General features: G+C 39.3%; 1 protein-coding gene across 9 annotated transcripts in view; it reads left to right on the top strand.

Annotated features, from left to right (window-relative positions):
- Window positions 1-26395, top strand: part of LOC117299095 (rho GTPase-activating protein 5-like) — an 82473-nt gene that overhangs the window by 38571 nt on the left and 17507 nt on the right. For 3 of the 9 annotated variants that reach the window (XM_033782528.1, XM_033782526.1, XM_033782519.1), the window contains exons 11-20: window positions 1937-2194; window positions 3150-3322; window positions 5392-5551; window positions 6581-6630; window positions 8975-9103; window positions 11316-11399; window positions 13160-13270; window positions 17903-17995; window positions 21800-21883; window positions 25349-25414. In XM_033782528.1, the coding sequence (XP_033638419.1) occupies window positions 1937-2194; window positions 3150-3322; window positions 5392-5551; window positions 6581-6630; window positions 8975-9103; window positions 11316-11399; window positions 13160-13270; window positions 17903-17995; window positions 21800-21883; window positions 25349-25414 (1208 nt within the window). The remainder of the gene's footprint in view (window positions 1-1936; window positions 2195-3149; window positions 3323-5391; window positions 5552-6580; window positions 6631-8974; window positions 9104-11315; window positions 11400-13159; window positions 13271-17902; window positions 17996-21799; window positions 21884-25348; window positions 25415-26395) is intronic. The other 6 variants (XM_033782524.1, XM_033782523.1, XM_033782522.1 and 3 more) reach the window with 6 other exon arrangements.

Genomic DNA, 26395 nt, shown 5'->3' with positions numbered 1-26395 from the left:
CGCAAGCACCAGGGGCAGACCGGGGTCGACCCAGGGAAGCTAATCGAACACACCCAAAAATTCCTGTTAAAAACTATCTGCTTATGGTCCATGTTGTCTTAATAATGTTGGAGCGTCTAGCTACTTCATCCTGGTTCTGTCGTCTACTCACATTTTGTCTTTCGTCCAAATAACTTAAAAAGGGAGAGCTCTGTTCGTGTCTAATCTTTCTTACTTACAAGCAAACTTGCGAAGCTCTGGAAGTGCCATCTTACTTGTCAGAAAGTTAGATGGCACTTCCACAGTCAAACTTGACTGACAAGTTCTTTAACTTGTTAATGATGGATTGCACATAGTGTCATCAACCGCCATATTTGAGGATAAACAATGGACCAGGGGTCGATTTCACAAAGAGTTCAGACTAGGAGATATACAAAATGTGTGGAGTAACTCGTCTCAACTCGAGATAAGACAAGTCTTAAAGGAACACATTGCCTTGGAACAAGCGCTTTTCAGAGACCAACGCAGCCGATCCAAGGCAACGTGTTCCTTTAACTCTTTGTGAAATCCATCCCAGGACACGTGTATGCGCTGTTCACATCTCTCGGCCAATGACAGCCTTTTCACGCGTGCACTTTTCATCAAAGATGGTGATCAATTACATCATGTGCAATCCATCTACCATGGATTGCTTATGTCATTAAAGGAACACATTGCCTTGGATCGGTCGAGTTAGTGTTTGAAAAGCGTTTGTAACCGTTTGTTATAAAATGCATGTTAGAAAGATGATTTTAAAGTAGAATACAATGATCGAAACAAATTTGCCTCGAAATTGCGTGTCTTTCCTTATAGTTTTTATACTAACACGGTCGGCCAATTGTGGGAGTCAAAAATATGACTCCCATAAACGGCCACCGTGTGTGTATAGACGAGGTAAAAGGAAAACCACGCAATTTCGAGTGATACTTGTGTGGATCATTATATTCTACTTTTAAAATATCTCTCTACCCATGCATTTTATAACAAACGGTTACAGACGCTTCTCAAAGACCAACTCGACCAATCCAAGGCAACGTGCTCCTTTAAGTCATGCCCAAGTGTGATAACTTAGATGCCCACGCGATAAAGCTTATGTTTCTCCACCTACTTGTATTCCTAAAGACCGCAAGTTTGAGTCTGGTGATGTTTCCACTTTCCAATGTATACTTTCAGTCCTCACAAAAGTCTCTAACTTCAACGTAGAATTGTGACAAGTATCATTTCAGAACGAACTTTGAAACACTAGTTCATCGAACAGCAAAAGCAAATGGGTCGGTACATTGGATGGCACGGTTGGCTTGTGTGTAAAACGCTCGCCTCTCACCAAGGTGACCCCGGTTCGATTCCCGGCCAGGGCCATGTGAGTTGAGTTGTGCGATGGTTCTCTGCTGTGCCAGGAGGGTTTTCCAGACCATCCGGTTTTCCTCCCTCGGGAAAAATCAAACCTTTTTTTATCTTGGCTGTGCTCCATGGTCATAATGGGTTGATGTGGCTGGCAGCCAAAGGTGCCCTTGCATGCCTGCTTCTCGAACACATTGTAGCCGCGTCCTTCGCACTTCAGCTCTTAGCTGCGGGTAAGGATGATGAGCCCCTCAATTTATTATTATCATACATTCCTAAGAGGAATTTCTGCACCAATCACCAGCTCAAATCCAATGCCATTTTGATAGAATATCATCAGATTCAGTTGTGAACTGAAATTTCTAGTGGAAAATGAATAGTGATTTTTGAAATGTGACGCCGTCATTTCATCCAACACTGTTAATGTACACCCCTTTAACTCGAGGTTCGAGACTCAATCCCCCCCCCCTGTATTCTTTCCTTTCTCTGTTAGAAAATGAGTTGACACTCTTTAAAGATTGTTTCCCCTCCCTTTTTAAGACAGGTAAATGAAAATATTGTGTGTTTTGTCTTTAAGAATTGGAATGGCTCTGATGTGTGGGGATCAAAACCTCCCAGACTTGGTGCTTGGCCCCATCATTAGTAACGACACATGCTGTCGAGATATGGACTTGAAGCAGACGGTGAACATTGACATGTTCCTGAACACCGTAAAGAGGAGGGTCAGCATAGAGATCACATCCTTCCACCAAGCCAACCTCTACACGCAAGACGTACATCACGGCTACATCTTGGTGTACTCCGCAAAGAGAAGGGCTTCCTTTGAAACACTCAAGTAAGTTTTTTTTTTCCTCGTATATTTTTTTGTATATATATTCTTCTCGTAAACTAATGTCGTAAACTTGTATCTTAAACTTGATTGTGATCGCTGGGGATATGGCGAGCCAACTTGTATATACGGTAACATTTGAGTGAACTGTGTAAAGAGAACATGGAGAAGGGCCTCCTTTGAAACACTCAAGTAAGTTTTTTTACTTTTTCTCGTATGTTTTTCTCAAAAACTTACGTCGTAAACTTGTATCTTTTGCTTGATTGTGATCGCTGGCGATATGGCAAGCCAACCTGTATACAGGAGACGTACATCACGGTTACATTCGGGCCTCCTTCGAGACACTCAAGTAGGCTGGTTTTAAATATTAAAATTGTATGGTAAACTTGGGTGTGATCGCTGGCTACAAGGTAGACTAACTTGTACACATGAGATGTAATATCAGGGGTTTCATTTTAGTGTACTCCTAAAAGAGAAGGGCTTTCCTTTGAAACACTCAAGTAAGTTTGTTTTCTTGTATATTTTGATCATGAACTTAATCGTAAACTTGAGTTTCATTCCTGGATAACCGGTAGGCCAACTGGTACGGTTACATCTTTTTAAGCCCCTTTCCCACACGAGAGCACTTCAGTAAGGGTCCATTGCTAAATTGTAGCATGGTGGTATTAAGGTTTACAAAATGTACCTCGTGTGAAAGGACAACAGTTGTTTCCACTGTGCAAGTTCTCTTTCAAAATATTGTCAAACATTTTACAACCATGCTAAAATAAAGCAAGGGACCCCATTTGAATTTCTGTAGTGTTAATATCACTTTAAGTGTACTCTGCAAAGAGAAGGGCTTCCTTTGAAATACCCAAGTAAGTTTTTTTTGTCTCGTAAATCTGTACCGTAAAGTTGCATCGTAAACTTGGGTCGTGTCAGAAACTAATCACGTTTCAATATATCACACTTTTCCCCGCAGATTCTTTGTAAAGAGTGTCACTCCTATCCCAGTTGAGATTGTCGCCGTTTCCGACAGTGAAAAGTTCTCGTCGGACTATGAAATGCAAGCATTGATAGCGGAAGGCAATAAACTCGCTGATGAAACCAAAAACTGTACGTTCATCATAGCTGGAGCCAACTTTTGCAACCAATGTAAGTAGTAAAGATCTAATCCCATGCGCAGTTATTCGGCCCAGGACAGTCAGCAGCAAAGCCAGAGTGTTAGATTTTTTCCCATGGGAGGAAAACCGGATGGTCTGGAAAACCCGCGTGGCACAGCAGCCAGCGAACAAACGCACAACTCAACTCACATATGTCCCTTAGGCTGATTTTGCAAGGAGCTACATGTAAGATTGAATTTAAAGGAACACGTTGCCTTGGATCGGTCGAGTTGGTCTTTGAAAAGCGTTTGTAACCGTTTGTTATAAAATGCATATGGGTAGAAAGATGTTGTAAAAGTAGAAAACAATGATCCACACAAACATGCCTCTAAACTTCACGGTTTTCCTTTTACCTCGTCGACTAATACGGTCGGCCATTTATGGGAGTCAATTTTTTGACTCCCATAAATGGCCGACCGTGTTAGTTCGCACAGTAAAAGGAAAACCACGCAATTTCGAGGAATATTTGTGTGGATCATTATATTCTACTTTTAAAATATCTTTCTAATCATATGCATTTTATAACAAACGGTTACAAACGCTTTTCAAAGACCAACTCGACCGATCCAAGGCAACGTGTTCCTTTAAAGGAAAGGTACACATTTGGTAATTACACAAAACAAATATTAACTTAAAAACTCACTTGGTATTAACGAGCATTGGAGAGCTGTTGATAGCATAAAACATTGTGGGAAACCACTCCCTCTGAACTGAAGTAGCGTAGTTTTTGAGAAAGATGCATTTTCTCACTGAAATAACAAAAGACTTCTAGCTAGAAGTCTTTTATTCCTATCTGAAAGCACAAAAATTCGTCCAACAAGGGTGGTTTTTTCTTTCATTATTTTCTCACAACTTCGACGACCGATTGAGCTCAAGTTTTCACTGGCCTGTTATTTCATGCTTTTATGTTGAGAAACACAAAATGAGAAGACTGGTCTTTGACAATTACCAAACGTGTACCTTCCCTTTAACTGTAAATCAATCACAGTCGAAAAGTAAAGTAGAAAAGTAAAGTGTAGTGTCACGATACAAGTCACAAGGGTAACACTTACAAGTTGTCTAGCGATGAGTTTTATTGCTTTTTGAAATCAACCCCTGGTTGGATATCGAACCAGGGTCACCTTGGTGAGAGGCGAGCACTTCACCCACAAGCCAACCATGCCCGGCTTATCCCTTTCCTGCCTTCACCCACCATAGAACCGATACATAATACCAGTTAATGTCTTAGGCAGTAATAATAATAATACTAACTGTGGTTTCTTATAAAGCGCACATGTCCGTCACCCAGTGATGCTCCTGGCGCTGTAACATACAATATTTCCTGCCAGATTTTGGAACTACCTTCGACTTATAAGACCTAACTCTGATAGCACCATGTAAAACTTTACAAGATGCTGTGGCGCAATTTGCTGCCGCTGGAACCAGGAACACCGGGGCGAACCCCTTCTCTTTTCGATAAGGGCACTGGGTTCTTTAACGTGCTTTACATAACACATGGGACCAACGGCTTAACGTCCCATCTGAAGGACGAAGCGATGGTTATGGGTGCGTTCGTTTAGCTTCCCTGGGTCGACCCCGGTGTGTGGCATTTTTTTTTTTCCCAGGACGAACATGGGTAATTATCTGCACACGTTCGTCCTGGAAACAAAAAATGCCACACACCGGGGTCGACCAGGGGAAGCTAAACGAACGCACCCTAAGTGTCTTGCTTAAGGACACAAGTGTCATGGCTGGGGATTTGAACCCACACTCTGCTGATCAGAAACACCTGCTGTCGATTTCACAAAGAGTTAGGACTCGTCTTATCTCGAGTTAGGACGAGTAACTCGTCTTAACTTAGGATTAATCTTAAGGTCTGCATGCTACAGTGCAGGGTTGGGACTCGTCCTAAGTCCTAACATTAGTCTTAAGTTAGGAAGAGTTTTGTTAAATTGACGCAGAGTTTGAATTCGGTGTTCTGAACCGCTCGGCCATGACACTTCCAGTACTCTAGCAACAGAGTCCAACATTCTCCTGAAAATGATCAGAGCATATTCAGATTTTTGTTGTTTTCTTTTTCAGCGTTAGCTTATTCAACCTTCTTCACCGAAGCCCATGAGAAGATCTTCCAGACGGAGAAGGACCATGATGATCTCTTTGGGCCCTTCGGCAACCAGGATGAAGACATCATGGATGAGGAAAGACAGGGCATCAGGACGCCCATAGAACCCCCACCGGCTGGGTAGGTCACAAGAGGGCGCTGTTCCCATGGAATACTCAGACTTTTTAATTCAATTCAATTCATGAGAGACCTATTCCAGAGAATTCCTCTGACTTTTTAATTCAATTAAATTCAAGATATAACGGATACAAAATATTATAGACAGGGTGTCAGGACGTCCCATAGATCCCTCACCGGCGCTATTCAACGGGCGCTATTCAAGAGGCTTCCTCGGACTTTTTAATGTAATTCAAGTCAACCTTTATTTCATGCTACGCTTCTTAAGATTTAATGTATACAAAATATTATTAACAGGGCTTCAGGACCCCAATGGAACCCCACCGGTAGGGTAGGTCACAAGAGGGCGCTATCCCAGTGGATTCCTCAGACTGTTTTTCATAAGCCATTTTGAGACATGGCGGACACAACACTGTGAGGTTTGGGTAAATTTGTGTGTATACACCCAAACCAAACATTGCACTCCTATCACGTCCGCCTTAACTCAAAACGGCTCATTCAGATCAATGCGCCGTATTTTTACCCCAGGAGGGCGCTTTCAAAAGTATTTTCATCAATTCCAGGGGTATACGCAATTCGTCCTGCACAGTTTTAATTGCTTTTGTTGCTTTTGTTGCACCATAGTTTTAAATTTTCCACGAATTTGATTTTCAGACCTCAGAATTAGATTTTGAGGTCTCAAAATCAAGCATCTGAAAGCACACAACTTTGTGTGACAAGGTGTGTTTTTCTTTTCATTACTACTTTGCAACTTTGACAACCAATTGAGCTCAATTTTTCACATGTTTGTTATTTTGTGCATATGTTGAGATAAACCAAGTGAGAAGACTGGTCTTTGACAATTACCAAGAGTGTCCAGTGCCTTTAATTATTGTTTCAGGTATGAATGAATATACCCCGGAAGTGATTGAGAGCGCCCTCACGCTGTAAAAAATACGACGCAATGGTAGTGTTCGCTTAAGATAGAGTTTATATGATACAAGGGCTAGGTTTTTTGTACTAAGCATTATTTTTGTCTTTTTTCCATTCCAGATTTGAAGAATACTCTAAGCCTATTGTGAAAGGTGTTGCATACAAACCAGGTAAGGTCCCAGACACTCCCCTCATGTATATTTTACCTTGATTGTGGATGTGGTGTGCATGCTTAGTTAAAGGAACACCTTGCCTTGGATCGGTCGAGTTGGTCTTTAAAAAGCAACTGTAACCGTTTTTTTGTAAGATGCATATGGGTAGAAAGATGTTGTAAAAGTAGAATAAAATGATCCACACAAACATGCCTCAAAATTGCACAGTTTTTCTTTTTCCTCGTCGACTAATACGGTCGGCCGTTTATGGGTTTCAAATTGATGATTTCATAAAATGGCCGACCTTGTTAATTTTGCAAAGTAATAGGAAAAACACGCAACTTCAAGGCAAATTCGTGTGGATCATTGTATTCTACTTTTAAAACATATTTCCAACCATATGCATTTTGTAACAAACGGTTACAAATGCTTTTTATAGACCAACTCGTGCGATCCCAAGCAACGTGTTCCTTTAATGTCTCGAGGCCAGGATTTTCAGAGAGGCTGCTGTCTGCGTTGGGTTGATCCGAATCCATAGACGTTAGGACGCATTGAACCCATCCCAAGTTACTCTTCCTTGTAGGAAGATAGGATTAATCCTAGCGTTTCGTGAGTTCGGCTGCAGGCTTGTAGCTAAATTTTTTAACTAATAAAATTGTGGGTATTAGGATTAAAAGTTATTCTACCTAATCATTCCCTCTGGTTTTCCTGAATGTGATAGATTTGAGATTACTGTTCATATTCATGAAATTGGGCCCTTGTGAATGATTCAGGGATGAGATATGTCAGACTTTTATCTGAATTCAGACTTTTTAAGTCAACCTGGTGAAGAAAAACAGCCGTTCCTTTTTTTCCATAAGAAAACGAAATCCTGCTCTTTGATATACTTCTCTAGTGCTGAGAACACTGTTCCTAAAAGCTCAGTGGAATCTATAACTCCAGGGGTTATACCTTACAGGTGTAATTGCCATCTACCTTCTGAGATCTACCATTCAGGTGGAAAAGCCATAATTTCAACATACATCAGCAGAATTTGTACCCTACATGTGTAGTTTCAGACCTTTTTGAGCGCAACAACTTCCATCCCCGATTATTTGACTCCCTCACTCGATATGTTTTGTATGATTTTACCCCCCTATCTGATCTGATAAGGCCACATAAAAAAAAATTGTTTATCGTCCTTTTTGTTCCCGGATGTTTTTGTCAAACAAATTCTACTCCTACGTTATGTACATAGAAGACATTTTCTGTAAACTTTTATCAAACAACTAAGCACAGTGTAGCCCAAGTAAATATTTGAAGAGTTGTTCTTGCTTTGCCAACATGAATAAAAACCTTTTTTAAACATATTTTCAAACCTTTACATTTTGAAACAAATATCAGCTGAAGAATCTGGGCAGTAAAAGTATAAAGAGATTTCCCGACATGGGGAGAAAAAAAATATACATGGGGTCGGGGGTTTTGAATGGCCGGGCGGGGATGATCAACAATTTGTTGTTTTATGTGGCCTAAACCAATTTGAGTTTGCATTAATCTAGCGATCTTTCATTTGTTTCTTCCTATCCTCATTTGCACTTGTGCATCACCTTCATGTTCTCTTGTACACTACCCCCACTCACCCTAACAACCTTTCTTGTTTTGTTTTGTGTATTGTGCTCCCCCAATTCTTATTCAATATTTTATTTCCCCGTATTTTTTTCGTCCCGTTAAATTATATATGTTTCACACGGTCATTTATTGTCAACAACACACAACTGTGACACTTTTGATTCATGTGTATGTGGGTTTTTTCACTCAATGTAAATTCGATATTGTCGATTGGATGTGGCGCATATGCAATTGTTTGGGACATAAATATTTAACTTTTGAAAATTGCTTGTCAACCTGAACTGTATCTCCGACGCAACTTCTTTTTAACCAACCCCCATTTGTCCCATTATTGGCACTTTTTTGCAACACAATCACACTTCTCACACCTTTTATCTACCAAATCCCACTTCTGTCACCCATATCCCATTTTTTTGCGATGTTCTATGTCCAAATCCCACTTCTGACACCGTTTTTCACCCATATCCCATTGTTTGCATTGTTCATGACCAAATACCACTTCTGACACCGTTTATCTACCAAATCCCACTTCTGACACCGTTTTCAACCAAATCTCCTGTTGGCACTGTCTAACGACACAATCCCATTTCTTGCACTGCATCTCAATAAAATTCCACTTTCAAAACCATTTGTTTGTGAAAATAAAATACTCCCAATGGCGTTTTTGAACGACACCACGCATTGCATGTCTCATCACAATACCGCCTTCATCATCCACAACAAAACGTCTCCGCACACACAATTGTACATGTAGTGATCCCCAACTTAAGAGCAAGGGCGTTATCTGCAGGTGAATCTCCGTCAGTGCCTCCACCTCCTCCGTCCAGATACGATCACCTCGTTAGACCAAGTGACATAAAAAGTCAACAAAAACGGCTACAAGGTACAAAACTGTTGTCAACGTTTCACAGTCACAGTAGACGCAGCATTTGCGTGTAGCGTGTGCCCTATGGTAGAAACACATGTACAAATGTAGCTTGTAGTCAACTAGCTTAAGTTTCGTTCACGTTAACCACTAAAGATGTTGTGAAAAGCAGGGCTGAAGCTTGTCCCACAGCTTTAAGTGTGTTTGATGCCATTTTGCTATTCACTGTAGAAATAAATTAGAATCAGGTTAAGTTTGTGCCTGATCACCATCTGACTGCAGGACATGTCTACACCATAGGCTGTAGACGGAGCATGCCTGTGTAGAGTAGACCTTATGCACAGGACGTCCTTTCTGTGGGGCGCCCTACCCTAGAGGTCAAAAGGAGGTTGTTCATTGGCCAATACTGTGCGCCGCGTGTACAAATCCGTGCGTCTCGATTGTTTCGTCACTGTTTTTCCTCTAAGATGGCGGCTGGATGATGTCAATCATGGCTTTCCATCATTGAACAGTTTCACCACCCAAATTCAGAAACAATACATCCTTTGCAGTGAGTGAGTGTGTTTATGAAGTTCCCTGAGTCCAGTGAACAAATCCACTTAGATCAGGCAAATCATTTATAATGACCTTTGCCATGCTAGAGCAGAGGTCAATAGACTTTACCACCAGACCACCGCTATTGCCCTATACCGTGTGTCTACAAAAAACTACACTTTTGAAATGGCTGCCTAATATTCATATTGTCGGGGAAAAGGATACATGTTGATAGCTTATGGACTCTACTTTCATATGACACAAAAAAATCTTAAAGGAACACATTGCCTTGGGTCGGACGAGTTGGTCTATAAAAAGCGTCTGTAACCCTTTTTTATAAAATGCATATGGTTGGAAAGATGTTTTAAAAGTAGAATACAATGATCCACTCAACTTTGCCTCGAAATTGCGTGGTTTTCCTTTTACTGTGCGAACTAACATGGTCGGCCATTTATGGGAGTCAACAATTTGACTCTCATACATTGTAAATGGCCGACTGTGTTAGTCGACGAGGTAAAAGGAAAACCGTGCAATTTCGAGGCATGTTTGTGTGGATCATTGTATTCTACTTTTACAACATCTTTCTACCCATATGCATTTTATAAAAAACGGTTACAAACGCTTTTCAAAGACCAACTCGACTGATCCAAGGCAACGTGTTCCTTTAAAACAGTTCATGCTGACATCTTCGATTGAGTTTTGTAGAGCTTTAAACGACTTACCTCTCACAAATTGGAAGGCTAATTCCTGCGCAACGTAATTTTCATACCCTTAAGAAAAGTGAGCAGTGCTCTACCAAGCATAAATTATATTCGGACCTTTTGGTGTCATACATGTATGAAAGTTGGGTTCATAAGCTGTCTATACATACATGTAAACCTTTTCCCCTAGAATTGTTTTTATTCGGCAGCCATTTCAAAAGTTTTTGTTGTTGTTGAGACACACATGTAGCTAGAAGCAGTTTGAGAAACATTACAGGAAAACTCTATTATCGAAAGAGGCCAGAATGATACATCCTTTTCATCTTCACCAACTCACACCTGTTATCTCTGTGTAATTCCTTTTCCAAACATACCAGTCTTGACAAAGACCAGTCTTCTCACTTGGTGTAACTCAACATGCATAAAAAAATATATAAAAAAACTGAAAATTTGAGCTCAATTGGTCGTCAAAGTTGCGAGATAATAATGAAAAGAAAAAAAACCTTGTCACACAAAGTTGTGTGCTTTCAGATGCTTGATTTCAAAACCTCAAATTCTAAACTTGAGGTCTTGAAATCAAATTCGCCGAAAATTATTTATCTCTCGAAAATTACGTCACTTCAGAGGGAGCCGTTTCTCACAATGTTTTATACTATCAACCTCTCCCCATTACTCATTACCAAGTAAGGTTTTATGCTAATAATTATTTTGAGTAGATACCAATAGTTTCCACTGCCTTTAAAAGTGGCTTCACTGTCATTCTGGAACAACTTGCAACACAACATCAGAACTGCTCCAAACGAGAACATTTTCAAACGTCTGCTGAAAACCCACCTTTATAATCATTAATCAGCGCTTTTGTGACTTTTGTGTGACGCGCTATAAAAGTGCCGTTTATTATTGTCATTTTCCTTCCTTCATGACACTTAAGTATCTTCCAGCCATTTCATTTCTTCCTGAAGTTCACTTTGTCTTTTTGTTGTTTGTGTCTACAGATAAGAAAGGAGAAGAAAATCTCTACGACCAGCCTGAGAGATACCCACTGAGTCCAAGACGATTACCCCCGAATAAAGGCGAAGGTATTCCAAGAGCATTCTTTTCCCTTTTTTACAAATTTGTAGATTTTAGTTTTAATTTTGGTTTTAACTCTGTACTTAGCCTGGGCGTCTAGTGAAATTTGCTACCCGACTAGTGGCGCCTCAAGTAGTTGCGACGTCGACACTAGTCGCGACATATTTTGAATTCTCAAGATGCATTGCGGCATATTGTTTGCCGCAGGCGCAATATGGTAAAATTTGTGCTAAAAGGATTGAAGTATTGTGTCAGTGATGTCTGATTGGGTTTCGTAAGTAAATTATGTTGTCGTGGATAGTTGTGAGCGACACAATTGGTTCACCAAACAGATAGTTGTGACTATTTTTGTAGTAGTCGTGGCGGCATGACTAATCAAGTAGTTGAATAAAGATAGTCGCGACTTTACTAAGCAGTCGTTAGTCACGACTTCCTCACTAGTTGCGCTAGTTGCCAAGGCTGACTTACTCACAGCCATATCACTCGCTTGGGATTCAAACCCCTTACCTTTGCCATTTTAGATTTACCAACTAGACCATGGAGTTAGCTCGGTAGCTAAAGGCCGTCTGAATCCTATAACCCGAGTGATAGGAAAGTGATTTTTCACAGAACTCGGGAAAGTACTGAGAAATACAGTGATCACACACATTGGTGACTGTAAGAGTAAAAGTTAAAATTAACATTCTTCATATACCCCACGCAAGTCTAGTTTGCTTTCCTGTATCAGAGTTGCGCTTTAAATTTGTATTTGGAACTTGCAGATTTTTATTTGGAAGACAAATTTAGTGTAGCATGGCCTCGAAAGTGGAATTACTTCACACTTACGAACAAGATGCTGGAATGGGAGACTTTTGGGCGGTCTTTTTTCCACAGTTCTGGGCATGCTCAGACCTACCTGCTCAACAGATAGTTCCCACATGACGTAAGTAGGCCATCTTTACGGGCAATTTGGCCACGCTATGCGTTTTTTGCAAGAACAGCGTTTGGCACGCACACATTTCACAAAATTCGTGGATGCATTAATAAACTGAGCGCTTGACGCGCCTGCAAGCCAAAATGCAATTTGCCTGTAAAGATGGCGTCTATTGCAACTCATCTATACTGAGCATGAGCGCACACATTCCAGAGCTGCCACAAAGGATCGTCTGCTGTCTCAAAAGTCTCCCATTGCAAGCATGCATGAGCTGTAAACATATACACCAATGATCATCAAACATTGTTTGTCACATGTGTGACTTGCTTAGATGTGTACTCATCCACCTAATCAAAGCCTTGGTGTTCTTATTTTACGATAGTTTATCGTCATAGTGATTTGTGTGCGCATTCAGCCTGCAACCAATGCCTAGTGAGTACATGTTAGTTGCTCATTTCCATTGATCGGTATTTCAAAATGGAAAATATGGTTTTGGTATTATCAGAAAGCTGCTTTCGGTAGGTTCAATAAGTGCGCTGCCTATACCGTACGGTTCTTGAGGTTGGTTGATTTTGTCCAAATGAAGATCATCCAAACAAACAAACAAAGGGATTTAAAGGATTTGGAACTAATTTAATGAGCGGTTTAGAAACCAGAGCCGGCTGGCAGGAGCCGAAACAGCCCTCTGCTAAAAGTTGTTCCGGGTGTTAATAAAAAACTCCTGCTTTGTTTACGAAGCTGTCGTCCGTCGTGATAGACTTGTACTTGTCCGTCGGGACATGCTCCCTTTTTTTTTTTTTTCAAGAGCATTTCCTGATTCCTCTAACCCACCCTCATCCCTGACAAACCTTCCAGCTCCTACAGAACCCGTTTACGGAACGGTTCAGAAACCGAAAACGAAACCAGAGCCGGCTAGCAGGAGAAGAAACAGTTCCCAGACGTCTGGGTCCAAGGGAGATGGAGAAGGTATAAGACACTCCCAATCATCACCAGCTTGCCATGCTGTGCTTCATCTTGACTCATGTGCAGTAACACTAACACATGCCTTCATTATACATACATGTACATGTACATACAAACATACTACGGCCCAATTTCATAGAGCTGCTTACAGGCAGTTGACACTATTGGTTTTTTTATCATCTCACTTGGTGCATAAAATAACAAACCTGTGAAAATTTGGAGCTCAATTGGTCCTGGAAGTTGCGAGATATTAATGAAAGAAAAAGCACTGTTGTCACAGGAAGTTGTGTGCCTTCAGATGCTTGATTTCGAGACCTCAAAATCTATTTCTGAGGTCTCGAAATCAAATTCGTGGAAATTTTCTTGAAAACTGCGTTACTGGGAGCCGTTTCTCACAATGTTTTATACGATCAACAGCTCACCATTTAACTCGTTTCCAAGTAAGGTTTAATGCTAATAATTATTTTGAGTGATTACCAATAGTGTCCACTGCCTTTAAGCGGAAAGTATTGCTTATTTTTCCGGAATGAATACCTTTGGTAGTTTTTCATTCCCATTGATCAGTGTTTTGAGTGGAATATATTTTTTTTTTGTACCCGTACATCGATGTACTTTCCAGAGTTCTGTGGGGAAACTCCCCAACACCACAAGCTTGCCATGCTGTGCCACATCTCTGTACAGTAACACTAACAAATGCCATTATCTTACATACTGGGGCCCCAATTTCATAGAGCTGCTTAAGCGAAAAGTATTGCTTAGTAAACTTTGCCAAATGCTAGTAAACACATCTTATGACCATTCAAAAGTCTCTTCAAATGGTCCATAATTGCACTTTCAGTTAAAGATGCTATGTCAGACTTTTGGTTTAAAATTCAAAGTTACAAGCTTTCATTTGAGCCATTGCTCGAAAAAGTCCCCCAATTATTCAGCGGTATGCTGCGATGGCATTTTTGAAATAAAAAAAAAAAAAAAAAAAAAAAAAAAAAAAATTAATTATTAGTAGCAGTGAAATAAAGTGCTCAAAATTAGTCATATCATATGACCAATTCTTATGTGTTTTATAAGAAACGTTTTAAATTTTTGTCATGGTTCCTGACCATTAAAAGTAAAAGGTAACCTTTTTTTCGTTAGAGCGGGTGATACTCTTTGAAATACCATTCACTCAAAGAAATCTATTTTTTTTAATGTTTGGGGCCAAAAATCTGACATAGCATCTTTAATGACCAGTGAAGTGGTCCAGCTGGCCTGAGTGGAGTCCATATTGTATTTTCAGTATACGCATAGAATAGACCTTTCTTTTGTTGATAAACAAACCGCCTTGGTTGGCATGGTCGGCCGAATGTTAATTAACACTCAATCTTAAAAAGAGATGTTTTAACCAAATTCAGCATTCTCTGCAAACTTTCAATTAAATAAAATACCTCTCATAATTATTTGTTTTGTTATTAACAAAATCTACAAATTTAGTTACATTGTTACAAAAGATAGCGATCTTTTCTTAATTTGCACTTACGGCTTTCCATAGTTTTCCAATCTGGGTTGGCAAAAACTTAGGCTGTGACGTTGCAAAAGAAAAGTCTATAGTGAAAAGCTGGTGGTATTCGACATTAGAATAGTGAAAACAAGCTAACAGTTTATGCTGGCAAGTCACTGAAAGGGAAAACCCATAGACCACATTTGTACACGAATGGTATGAAACTTGGGGTTGTCTTAAATGTGAAGGTAATTGGTTAAGAAAGAAAAACAACACAACCACCCAATGCATTATGTATTTATTTTTATTTTTTTTTTTTTTTTTCATTTGAATCCATTTATTCATTTATTCAGACACCTGATCAAAAACACCAATAAATACACCTTCATTTTTACATTTATTTATTTATTTATTTTCATTTATTCATATTCATTTATTGAGACCTTACTTAACAAACACACAAAATAAGCACACCCCCTTTTATCTTTACCATGTTTCGTTATTTTTTTATCTACATAACTTCAGACCAAATTTCACAAAAATGGCCCAGAAACCTTTTGGAAATTTAAAATACAGTTAACAAACTGGTTTTGCCGAAGCGGCGTGTCGTGTTGGTTCACCACATACTAGGACAAACCATGCAATTTCAAGGCATACATGTATTTGTGTTGATTGTTGCATTCTACCTCTAAAGCATGTAAAACATCTTTCCAACCATACGCATTTCATAACGGACAGTTTGAAACGCTTTTCATAGACCAACTCGACCGATCCAAGGCAACGTGTCTCTTTCAATAATCGCTTTGCTTGCAGTGTTTTTGCATACTGTAGTTGTATTTGTGGCCTTGCACAATTTCAGCTTTTGTTGTCTCGCTCTTCTTCGTCTTTGAAAGGAATTAACTAACAACTTTGCTCAAAGTGTGCTTCATACATGTATTTGTAAATGTCAGATACACAAGTTTTTATTGACATTTGCTGATTTTTTATAAGGTTTTTGGTCGACGGTAGCTCTGGTAGCTTTTGTGCCAAGGTTTGTGCCAAAATGTCAAAGGCATTTGGTTTTGAGATAGCTGATAATACATCTTGCCCCCAAGCCATCCTTAGTAGCGTAGATTAACGCGCATAACTTCCATCATCAAAATGCAGAATTCCATGTTAAAGTCATTTCGCCACATTATTTCACATCATTTTTGCCAAATCATTTCTTGCAGGTGGACACTTTATTCATTTCTACATATTTTGTGTTTATTCATGTAGTTATTCTTTTATTTATTTATTTATTTATTTATTTATTTATTTATTTATTTATTTATTTATTTATTTATTTATTTATTTATTTATTTATTTATTTATTTATTTATTTATTTATTCATTTGTACATGTTATGTTAAGCTTCAATAGCGCTTGCTGGAAAAAGAAAACTGCTCATTCATAAATTTTTGTGACGTGCATGTAACCAGCATAATTCAATTTGAGTAGCTATAAATATCAATATGAATAGTAAACTTGCGAGTTAACCATGAGTTAAATCTCTTTTGAAGGAGTGGTGGCTCTGAAAAGAGCCAGTTTGGTCTCGACGTTTCAAACAGTATACTCTGCTCGTCGAACCGGCTCTTTTCAGAGCCACCACTCCTTCGAAAGAGATTTTACTCATGGTTGTACCCGCAAGTTTACTATTCATTTATAGTTTCTCTTATTCTCCACACCATGCAAAGCTTCAAACACCGTTTATAATTCAGTTTGTCTTCTTACATACATGTATACACACTGTAACTACTCCTGTGTACATGTAGCAGGAATTCTGTCCTACTCGATACCTAGCGTTTGTGAGAAATTTATCTTTTAGGGACAATACGTGTACGTGTACACACATTACTGTAAAACCAACAGATCAAACTATGCACAACGGATAATGTTCTTTGTTAGGTCCAGTACGCTCAAAGTTTTTGGTTTGGTCCCTATAAGCCTGTATGTGACTCAAACAATCTGGTCAAATGAGATTTCTACAAAACACAGCCAATACTTACGTAAATATCGTTTACGTTTCGACTAGTATCACTAGTCAGCCTCAGAACGAGGCTCCATTTGATAAATCTTGTATGTGCTCTCGTCCACTTGTGATGAAGGAAAATTCTCTTTGCATTCGCAATTCTCAGGAAGAATAAACCCAACTTGAAATTTGATACCTTCTGTCAATCTTGGCCTCACCCACCCCAAATATGTCTCAGACTTGTTCATACCCTAGTTTGGTACATGTCAAAAGAAGTGATTGGGTTTTCAAGTCATTACATGCTAGGTAAATAAATTAGTGTTTTTCATATTTTGGTCATGTGCGTGTTATGTGCAGCAGTGCTAGAGATGCTAATTAGGTCTGTGATTTGCATACATACACATGCTTTTTGTTAAAGAAGCACATTTTCTGGTCACTTTGGTGATCATACATGTAGGCTGATTAAGTAAACTTGTGATTTGCAAATAACTTGAGAATATGCTAATGTTGTGTAGTGCAGCAATTCTGGAAATTATACTTTATTTATGTTAATTGTATTTCAAATTTGCATATATACATGTAGCAATACGAATATGCATATTTTCTGGTCATGCAGTGCAGCAATGCAGGATATTATAACCTTTCTTCCGCATTATGGTTTACAGGTAGCATTAGCAGCAGCTTTGAAGTTTCCTTGCTACATTTTTGTACTACAGAGTGTTTTAAAAAATACTTTCTTTTTAGAAACAAATGTTTCATCTTAAGGGAAAAGTACATGATCTTGGTTGAAGCAAATGTCAGGCAAAACATAATTGCTAATGTTAAAACACCAATCGTATAATATAATTAAAAAAACAAATGTTCTTGTAAGAACGGTTGTCTGAAAACAGTCCCTTTGAAGCCCCATTCTGATAGATAAAAATGGTTCTTGGTAGAAACATTGTCTAAAAACAGTTCCTGTGAAAACCCATTTTGATAAACAAAATAACTCATCCATTAGAAATGATTGGAACCAACGACATTGCAGGGGACCAATGAAGTACCTTTCCCGTAAGATATCTATTGCTAAAGCTGCCGTAGTAGCGGAAAGCAAAAAGCACAAATTAGCAAGCACCACTGTGTTAGAAGTCACTAATCACTAAAAACCCAAACTAACAATTACATTTCTCAGAGGCCCTCGATCCAGTGGTTCGCCGTCGATCTAAGACAGAAGTCAATCGAAGGTCACAGGATGGCGACGGCACCTACGATTCTTTTGAAGAAGGTAGAAAACCTGTATATGCAGATGTGTGGAACTGTAGTGTATCGCTGTAAACGGGTCGTGTGGAAAAGATATTTCAGGGGGGGGGGGGGGGGGCTTCGTTAGAGCTAGTATTGGTTCAAGACACTCCTGTTACTTGTATCTTCCTATGATGTAACACCATAAAGAGGGCGCACTCTCACTAAAGACTGATGTCGTAGATGTTTTCGCAAACACTCATTGCGCAAGCGCTAACTGTTTCTTGAGGCGCATGCTGGTCTAGCTAGCGATCAAACTTGATCCCTCGCTAGACCAGCATGCCACACCTAACATGTGCGTACCGGGTGTTTGCAATAAGGTCTATAGAACTCATTGGAATACGGTGCGCAGGTGTTAGATGTGAAATGAGGTGCATGCTGGTCTAGCTAGCGATCAAGTTTGATCGCTAGCTTGATTGCTAGCTAGACCAGCATGCACCTCATTCAACAGTTAGCGTTTGCGCAATGGCTTTTTGCTAAAAGCTTTATGGGAGTTTGCTTAAGCGGTTCTCGTGTTCATAGCAGTTCGTGATTGATAGCGCCCTCTATTGGCGTGTCCATCAGCGATGGAGGTTAATGCAGGAGTGGTAAGATAATAAACAACCGAATCGTCTTGAACCAAGACTTAGATAGATGTAGACGAGTAAGGCTAATTGGCTGAGGTAACAATGGCACTATGGTAACAATGACATCTTACATGTAACTCAAAATTAAAAACATAATCAGTGAGCCTTTAGACTAAAATTAAACAATGATGTTTTTTGTCCTTGCCAAACTTTTTTGTTGCACCTTAAATTTGCTCAAATGCATGGACAAAACTTGTGGGTAAAAAAAGGCAACAGCCGAAAACCATGCAAATAGGTTTTGAAAACAAATAATTTGAAAGGGTCTAAAATCTTTTCCACTCGGCCATCCGTTAAAAAAAAATTGTTTCTCCCTATCATAAGTAGATGTGTGGACCATCGCAAGCTGCACTTGTATTATTGATTAAAGGTTTCCGTCCTGTCATAATGTTTGACTGGACCTTACCTTTGTATCGTACGCCATTTTGTGAATACTTGACAGCGCAACTTTGCCCAACCATCCTCTCTACCCAAATTTCTCACCCTCATTTCTCTTCACCTACATGTAGTCTTCCAGTTGTATTAAAGGAACACGTTGCCTTGGGTCGGACAAGTTGGTCTATAAAAAGCATGTGTAACCATTTTTTTATAAAATGCATATGGTTGGAAAGATGTTTTAAAAGTAGAATACAATGATCCACACAAGTTGGCCTCGAAATTGCGTGGTTTTCCTTTTACTGTGCGTCGACGAGATAAAAGGAAAACCGTGCAATGTCGAGGCATGTTAGTGTGGATCATTGTATTCTACTTTTACAACATCTTTCTACCTATATGCATTTTATAACAAACGGTTACAAACGCTTTTCAAAGACCAGCTCGACCAATCTAAGGCAACGTGTTCCTTTAATCCTTCTGCACTTAAACCAAACCCCAACCCTTGGCCCTTCCGTTGAAAAACAGCCTAAAATGACAAATTTTGTTTTGAGGAAAGCAAGTAAACAGATACGCTGTTTGGCCATTAAAGGCAGTGGACACTATTGGTAATTACTCAAAATAATTATTAGCATAAAACCTTACTTGGTAATGAGTAATGGGGAGAGGTTGAAAAATACACAACCTTTAAACCGGTGATAAGAAAACCTTTATCTATCCCAGCACCCATATTGCACCTTCTTGTACCCATTTTCAATCTAAACGATCACTCACTATACACTTAAGCTCCACCCACCACCTTCTTATACCCAGTTTTACTCTTAACACTTGTAAGACACTTGCACCTCATAGTACAACACGCAGCGCTAAGGCACCTTCACTACTGCAAGATCTCATCATTGAATCACCCAGGGCTGACAATCGCTAAATAAATATCGCAGTCAAATCTGGTTTTTCCTGGGATCCCAAGGGGAACTTCAGTGTAAGATGTTGATGCAAAAGTTTCAATCAGCAGGTACTTGTACCAGCTACAAGTTGGGAACTACTAAATAATAATTATAATAATAATAATAATATTAATAATAATAATATAGGTTTTCTCGGCCAATTTCGGAAATAGAGCAGCCAATTTAACCGTCACGCTATTCTATTTTGCGCGAAATCGAATGCTACTGAAAAGGGTCATTCGATTTCGTTTTATTATTAGTCAAATGTAATGTTGCGTCATTCGATTTAACAAAATAATCATTCAATTTAACAATTCATCAAAGCAGCATTCAAATTCGCAGTCGCTTCTTGAGGCGTGTGTGTCTCGAAAAAGAATGACGATACACTAAATTGAACATAGTGCTAAAGGAATTTGACTGGACTCAAAACGAAATTGAATGGCCGAATTCTGAATTTGAAACGCAGTAACAACTAGAGAGGCAAAACAGCTTTAATTCGAACGCATGAAAATGAAATTGGCTGCTCGTTTGCCGAATTTGACCGAGAAAACCTATAATAATAAGACATTTGTAAAGCGCCTAATGCAAAAAGCCTCTAAGCGCATAAAGAGAAAAATAAAATAAACAATGACAGAAAGATACAAGATACAAATAAGCAAACTACAAAAAAAGCAGCTTTTAACAAATGAGTTTTCAACAGGGACTTAAAAAGTTATACTGAAACATGAAATGCCTAAACTAGGCGTTATTCAACGACTCTTTTTCATTTACATGTTGAGCTTTATTTTTAAGTTATGGCAGCCTGTTTTGGGATTTAGCGTCACATTTCAAGAGAATTCTGAATACAATTTTAGAAACAAAATAGATAAAAAACCTCCCTGGGGGTTTAAACGATCCTACATTTTTATATTACTAACTGTTTTTGCAGCGGTTATGTTTTACTTGGGGCTCATCATGGGATACCAGATTTGGCTTGCATTGTCGTCCCATCGCACACACTTAACACCAGCATGGAGGAAGAAAATTTTCTTCCTCCATGACACCAGCAAGTAGTTGTATAGTCTTGTCCCAAGTCAAGCTCTCCAGTCAAAGAGGGCGCTCTTTAGCGATTTACAACTGAGCGTCGTACACTATCCACTATCGTCTTGGGACAAGACTAGTTTTTGTACTGAAAAAATATATATGCACTGTGTGGCATGTTTGCAGACGTACTGGAATTAATTATTACTGTGAGACGGTAATGAGAAGGTATTTTTATGAAAATTGTGTGCTGGCTTCAAAACATATTCAGAAGACACAGTTTGCTGCTTATATTATTTGTTAGAAAAGAAAATTAACAATTCCCAATATTTTTGTACGTGTTATACAAGGTATATGTTCATTGTCCAGGACCAGTTATTCCAAAAAAGATATTTCAATTTGAAATACAAATTGGTAATAATGGTGTTTGACTCAATGAAAAGATAGATTAATGAGTTACTATTGGCGGCTCATCCGCTGTTTTGGTTTGGTCAATAAATATTTACAAACTATGGAGGGAGTGGAACCCAGTGACAGTTTCCGGAAGGTCCAGTTGGTTTGTGTTATGTTTCACTATGATTTTTAATTCAATTTCTTTGTAATAAGTCAACCTTGATGGGTAGGAAAAAAATATCGTTTTCTTTCTTCTTTTCCGCCTGGCATCGTTACCCCATCCTTTGAAGTATTTGTCACCTTGTTTCAGAAGGTCAAGTTATTTTTGTATATTGTCCAGTTCTGTGTTTGTAACGCGACAAAACTACAAACAAATTTAGGCTATGTCTAGTGAGGATTCGTCTAATTCCGATCTGATCGTAATTTTACCTACAGCTGGGAAGAGCAATCGTCGTAGTTTACATTTCCGTTCCCGTCGGACTTCTTCTACTCGTAGCTCCGAGGCGGAAGATGATCAAGGTTGAACAAATTCAAATCTGCGGCTTATTGTTTTCTTTTGTGTTTTTAACAGGCTAAGAGTGAGGAGGAAGGGGGTGGCGTTTTGCCCCCTTCCGAGATGCTGTAAAGCAAGCGGCTTTTGTGGCTATCGTTTGTTTCTTTGTTTTTTGGACGGGGCAGAGGGAAAGCAGACAATCTTTTACATAAAGAATGCTCCATTTAAAAACGTAGCTAAATGGAAACATCCTTTTCATTTAGCAACTTACACCTGGTATCTTTTACATTATGGGAAAACTCTATGAAAGGAAAACGCTATATTAAAACATCCTCTTATCTGGCGACTCACACCTGTTATCTCCATGTAATACCTTATACAAACAGTGGACTGTAGTGTTCAATGAAGTTTCATGACCCGAGTAATATATGTAGGTGTAAAAACACACCCAGGATGTATTCTTTTCAAAGTCGGAATTTCAATAATGGAGCTTTCCTCTAATGCATCAAGTGGGGGACTTGACTTTAACAGCTGGATGCGCCTTTCTTTTTCCTTTTTTTATTCCAAACGTTGTGGACAAAGTGGATTCAGTTGATGACCACCAATGGGAGACTTTCTGGGACGATAGAGGGCAGCAGACTTACCGGGTAAATCCATTGTTCTCAGAATTATGCGCATGTTCAGAACTACGTAAACAATGGAAATTTACCCGGTATGTCTGCTGCCGCCTAGCGTTGGAAAGTCTCCTATTAAAGTTGGCTTAAATGCTGCTGTTACATTGTTCGTTTCTTTATATTTGTAATGGTTAGGGGTGGGGGGGGGTGCGGGAGAATCATTTTAACCTCGGCCCTGCTTCCATCCACTGTTGGAAATAACTGAGATTTTAGTTGGTAAACTCTAGCCAGGGTTGTCCGAATTAGGCTTAACTGCTGCTGCTGTTATTTGTTTCTTTATGTTCGTAACGTTTATTGCAGGGAGGGGAGCCAGGAGGGGAGTGGGATGTCAGCCACGCCCATGTTTTCAGCCCCCTCTGAGGATAAGCTGGCAAGCAGTGGCTTTTTTTGTGGGCTCAAACTCATGGTTATAATACAGCCATTTGACATTTTGCTTACAAACATGTATTTTTGTTTTTATTTTTATAAATATATTAATGATGATGAGTTTGTCAGGTTGTTAGTTTATTTTGTTTACATATTTATTTGGTTGGACATTTCCCTGTTCAATCGTTCTTTCACACTTTTTTTCCTTTGAGGATCTGGAACATGAGTGGTGTAACAAACGAAAACAGTGTGGGAGGGAGGGGAGAGAAATGTCAATAACACATCAGGCGTGCAATTTTTTCGCTCTCGTCAGTTGATTTCCTCTTTTTTTTCAGTCCGAGTTTTAGCATTTCAAATGATTTTTTTTTTTTACAACATTACTGAATTTTTGTTATTCTCTCATTTTTGGGGAAGTTACGGATGCATGCCTGTTTAATGTACATGTAGATTTAGGTTTCGGGTATTTTTTTTTTTTTTTAACTAATTTTTGTTATAAAAATGTTTTCCACTGGAATATTATTGAGTCTTCCATGCAGGTTTCTTAAAATATTAACTGCTCAGCTAACATCAAAAGAGAATTGTGTGATTCAAGTGGAATCGCTGCTGCATAATCTAACGTTAAATGCCGTATACTAATAAACTTATGATTGGTTAGCTTGCTAACTCATTAAGGGTTTATTCAACGGGAAATACAGCTGCTAGCTTGAGCTCTCCAGCAGGGCCCAATTTCATAAAGCAGTTAAGCAGAACAATCTGCTAAGCGAATTTCTTGGCCAAGCGAGAGATAAACACGATACCAGTCGCAGCATTTATAACTGTATTATGTTCTGGTACTCCTAGAACTGTAAAGGCAGCGGACACTATCGGTAATTACTCAAAATAATTATTGGCATAAAACCTTTCTTGGTGACGAGTAATGGGGAGAGGTTGATGGTATAAAACATTGTGAGAAACGGCTCCCTCTGAAGTGCCATAGTTTTCGAGAAAGACGTAATTTTCCACAAATTTGAGTTTGAGATCTCAGATTTAGAACTTGTGGTCTCAAAATCAAATATCTAAACGCACACAACTTCGTGTGACAAGGGTAATTTTTTCTTTCATTATTATCTCGCAAGTTCGATGACCGATTGAGCTCAATTTTTCACAGGTTTGTTATTTTATGCATATGTTGAGATACACCAACTGTGAAGGCTAGTCTTTGACAATTATGTACCAATAGTGTCCACCGTCTTTAAGGTTCGTTCTATGAGGTTCGTGGAGACAATAGCGGAATGAACCTCATAGTTCTAGGAGTAGTGGTCTGGCTGGTAACCTGTTTGTGCTTAGCAAGTTTTTATGTTTCTGTGCTTCATGAAAGTGGGCCCAGGCAGTGCCCAATTCCATAGAGCTGCTTAGCACAAAAATTTGCTTGAAATTTCTTCCTTGATAAAAACAGGATTACCAACCAAATGTCCATTTGTTGCATATTGCTTGTTACTGGTACTCAGCTGTTGTTTGCTTATCCTGAAAATCACGTGACATTTTGACTGGTAATCCTGTTTTTATCAACGAAGAAATTTCATGCTAAGCAAATTTTTATGCTAAGCAGCTCTATCAAATTGGGCCCTGATCACATTGGTTTGGTTTGGTTTGGTGCCTTGACTCTGAAATTTTATCACATTTCAAGAGGCAGCCTGTCTAATTTAACTAGTTTATTTTTTACTCACCATTTTGTTTTGTTAAAAATGTTGCTGTTTTAACTGGCTTACGATGACAGTAATATATTAAACTTTGGGGGTTTTGGTTGTAAAATCTGTTAGCAGAAAGCTATATAGACCTTTATCATGGTGCAGTCATCTTGAATTTTTCCCATTGATATCAATATTACCAAACCAAAGCTGGAAGAACAAAATAGTCTGGTTCCTCTTTGTAAAATGATTGTTAATATTCATTATTGTTATTTGATACAAGATACAAGACCAAGATGGAGGCAGCATGATAAATGTCTAATATTGTGATTAGGGTCTTGTGATAAGCATCTTGTTTGAAGTGCTGTGAGGCTTTGTGATTTTGAAGGTTTTCTCGCGATTGGGTTCTTTTGCAGGCCTGGTACTACGTCTGGTACTATGTGGAAGCCATGGCCTTCCTGCCCTGGTCTTGACCTTCCTGCCCTGGTCTTGGCCTTCCTGCCCTGGTCTTGGCCTTCCTGCCCTGGTCTTGGCCTTCCTGCCCTGGACTTGGCCTTCCTGCCCTGGTATTGGCCTTCCTGCCTTGGTCTTGGCCTTCCTGCCCTGGTCTTGGCCTTCCTGCCCTGGTATTGGCCTTCCTGCCCTGGTCTTGGCCTTCCTGCCATGGTCTTGGCCTTCCTGCCATGGTCTTGGCCTTACTGCCCTGTTCAAAAGTTTCCCATTACTTTTGTTACAATTATCGTGATCAGAAACATTAATGGTGTCCTTTTGTCTTTTCCCTCAGGCTTTGTTAACAACCCATTGTATAGTGCATATACTGGCCCATCCAAAGGTGCAAAGCAAGGCAATGGTAAGAAAAACGAGTTAGCCTGTTTTGGATTGTCGTGGCTGACCGATCTAATAATAAGGGAATAAAAGAGTAGGCGACGAGTTCTCATAAATAGGGGAATAAAAGGGTAGCGACGAATTCTTCATCCGAAGGCAAGGGCCTTAATCGCATGGCCACGACCCTGCAAGGTTTTTAACGGCCGATTAAGAACGGGTCACTACTATTTCGCATAATGCATCCTCGTATCCATAGGCTAAAATGGCACGGCGAGATCGATCACTCCTGCGTACGAGGTTGTGGGCTCACCCGCACAAACGTATCCAGAAACAATTGGTTATAAACAGCTCCAGCTGGTCATTATCAACCGATCAAACACCCCCACGTGACTCGCTCTCCACCAATAGGAATAGTGAAACTGTTATGGGGTATTTATAAATGGCTATATAAATCCGGCAGAGTCGTGGCAGTGCGATAATGATAGTAATCATAATACATGTAATCATAAACAAGACTTGTAATATGCACATATCCAACCTGCTGGGTGTTCAAGACACAGGCTGTGTTACAGGAATGCTTTATTAAAGAAAGAGGCCAAAATGACACATCTATTCCACTGAGTGTGTGTGTAAACATTGAATTACTTGGGTCATTCAACTTAATGGATGAGCAGTTAAATTTCCTGGGGCATTTGGCAGCCCTACTCAGGTGTGTATGTTATCCATTTAAAAGACTTTAGATCCATTGTTTGGATATGGAATTTCATGGAGATAACAGGTGTGAGTTAAAAAGATAAAAAGGATGTGTTGTTCGAGCATTTTCCTTAAATGGAGTTTTCCTTCAATGGAGTTTTGCCTCAAGGAGTCGCCAATACAAAAAGACTGGTTTGTGCATGATTTCAAATAAGTGTTCTGTTTGAAAAAGGAATTATATGGATATGTTGGGTGTTAATTGATAAAAGAAAAAGGATGTTGTATTTTTAGCCTCTTTCTTTAATGGGACTAC

This window comes from Asterias rubens, chromosome 14 (genome assembly GCF_902459465.1).
Source record: "Asterias rubens chromosome 14, eAstRub1.3, whole genome shotgun sequence".
NCBI lineage: Eukaryota > Metazoa > Echinodermata > Asteroidea > Forcipulatida > Asteriidae > Asterias > Asterias rubens.
This window is presented reverse-complemented; position numbering and strand designations above follow the sequence as displayed.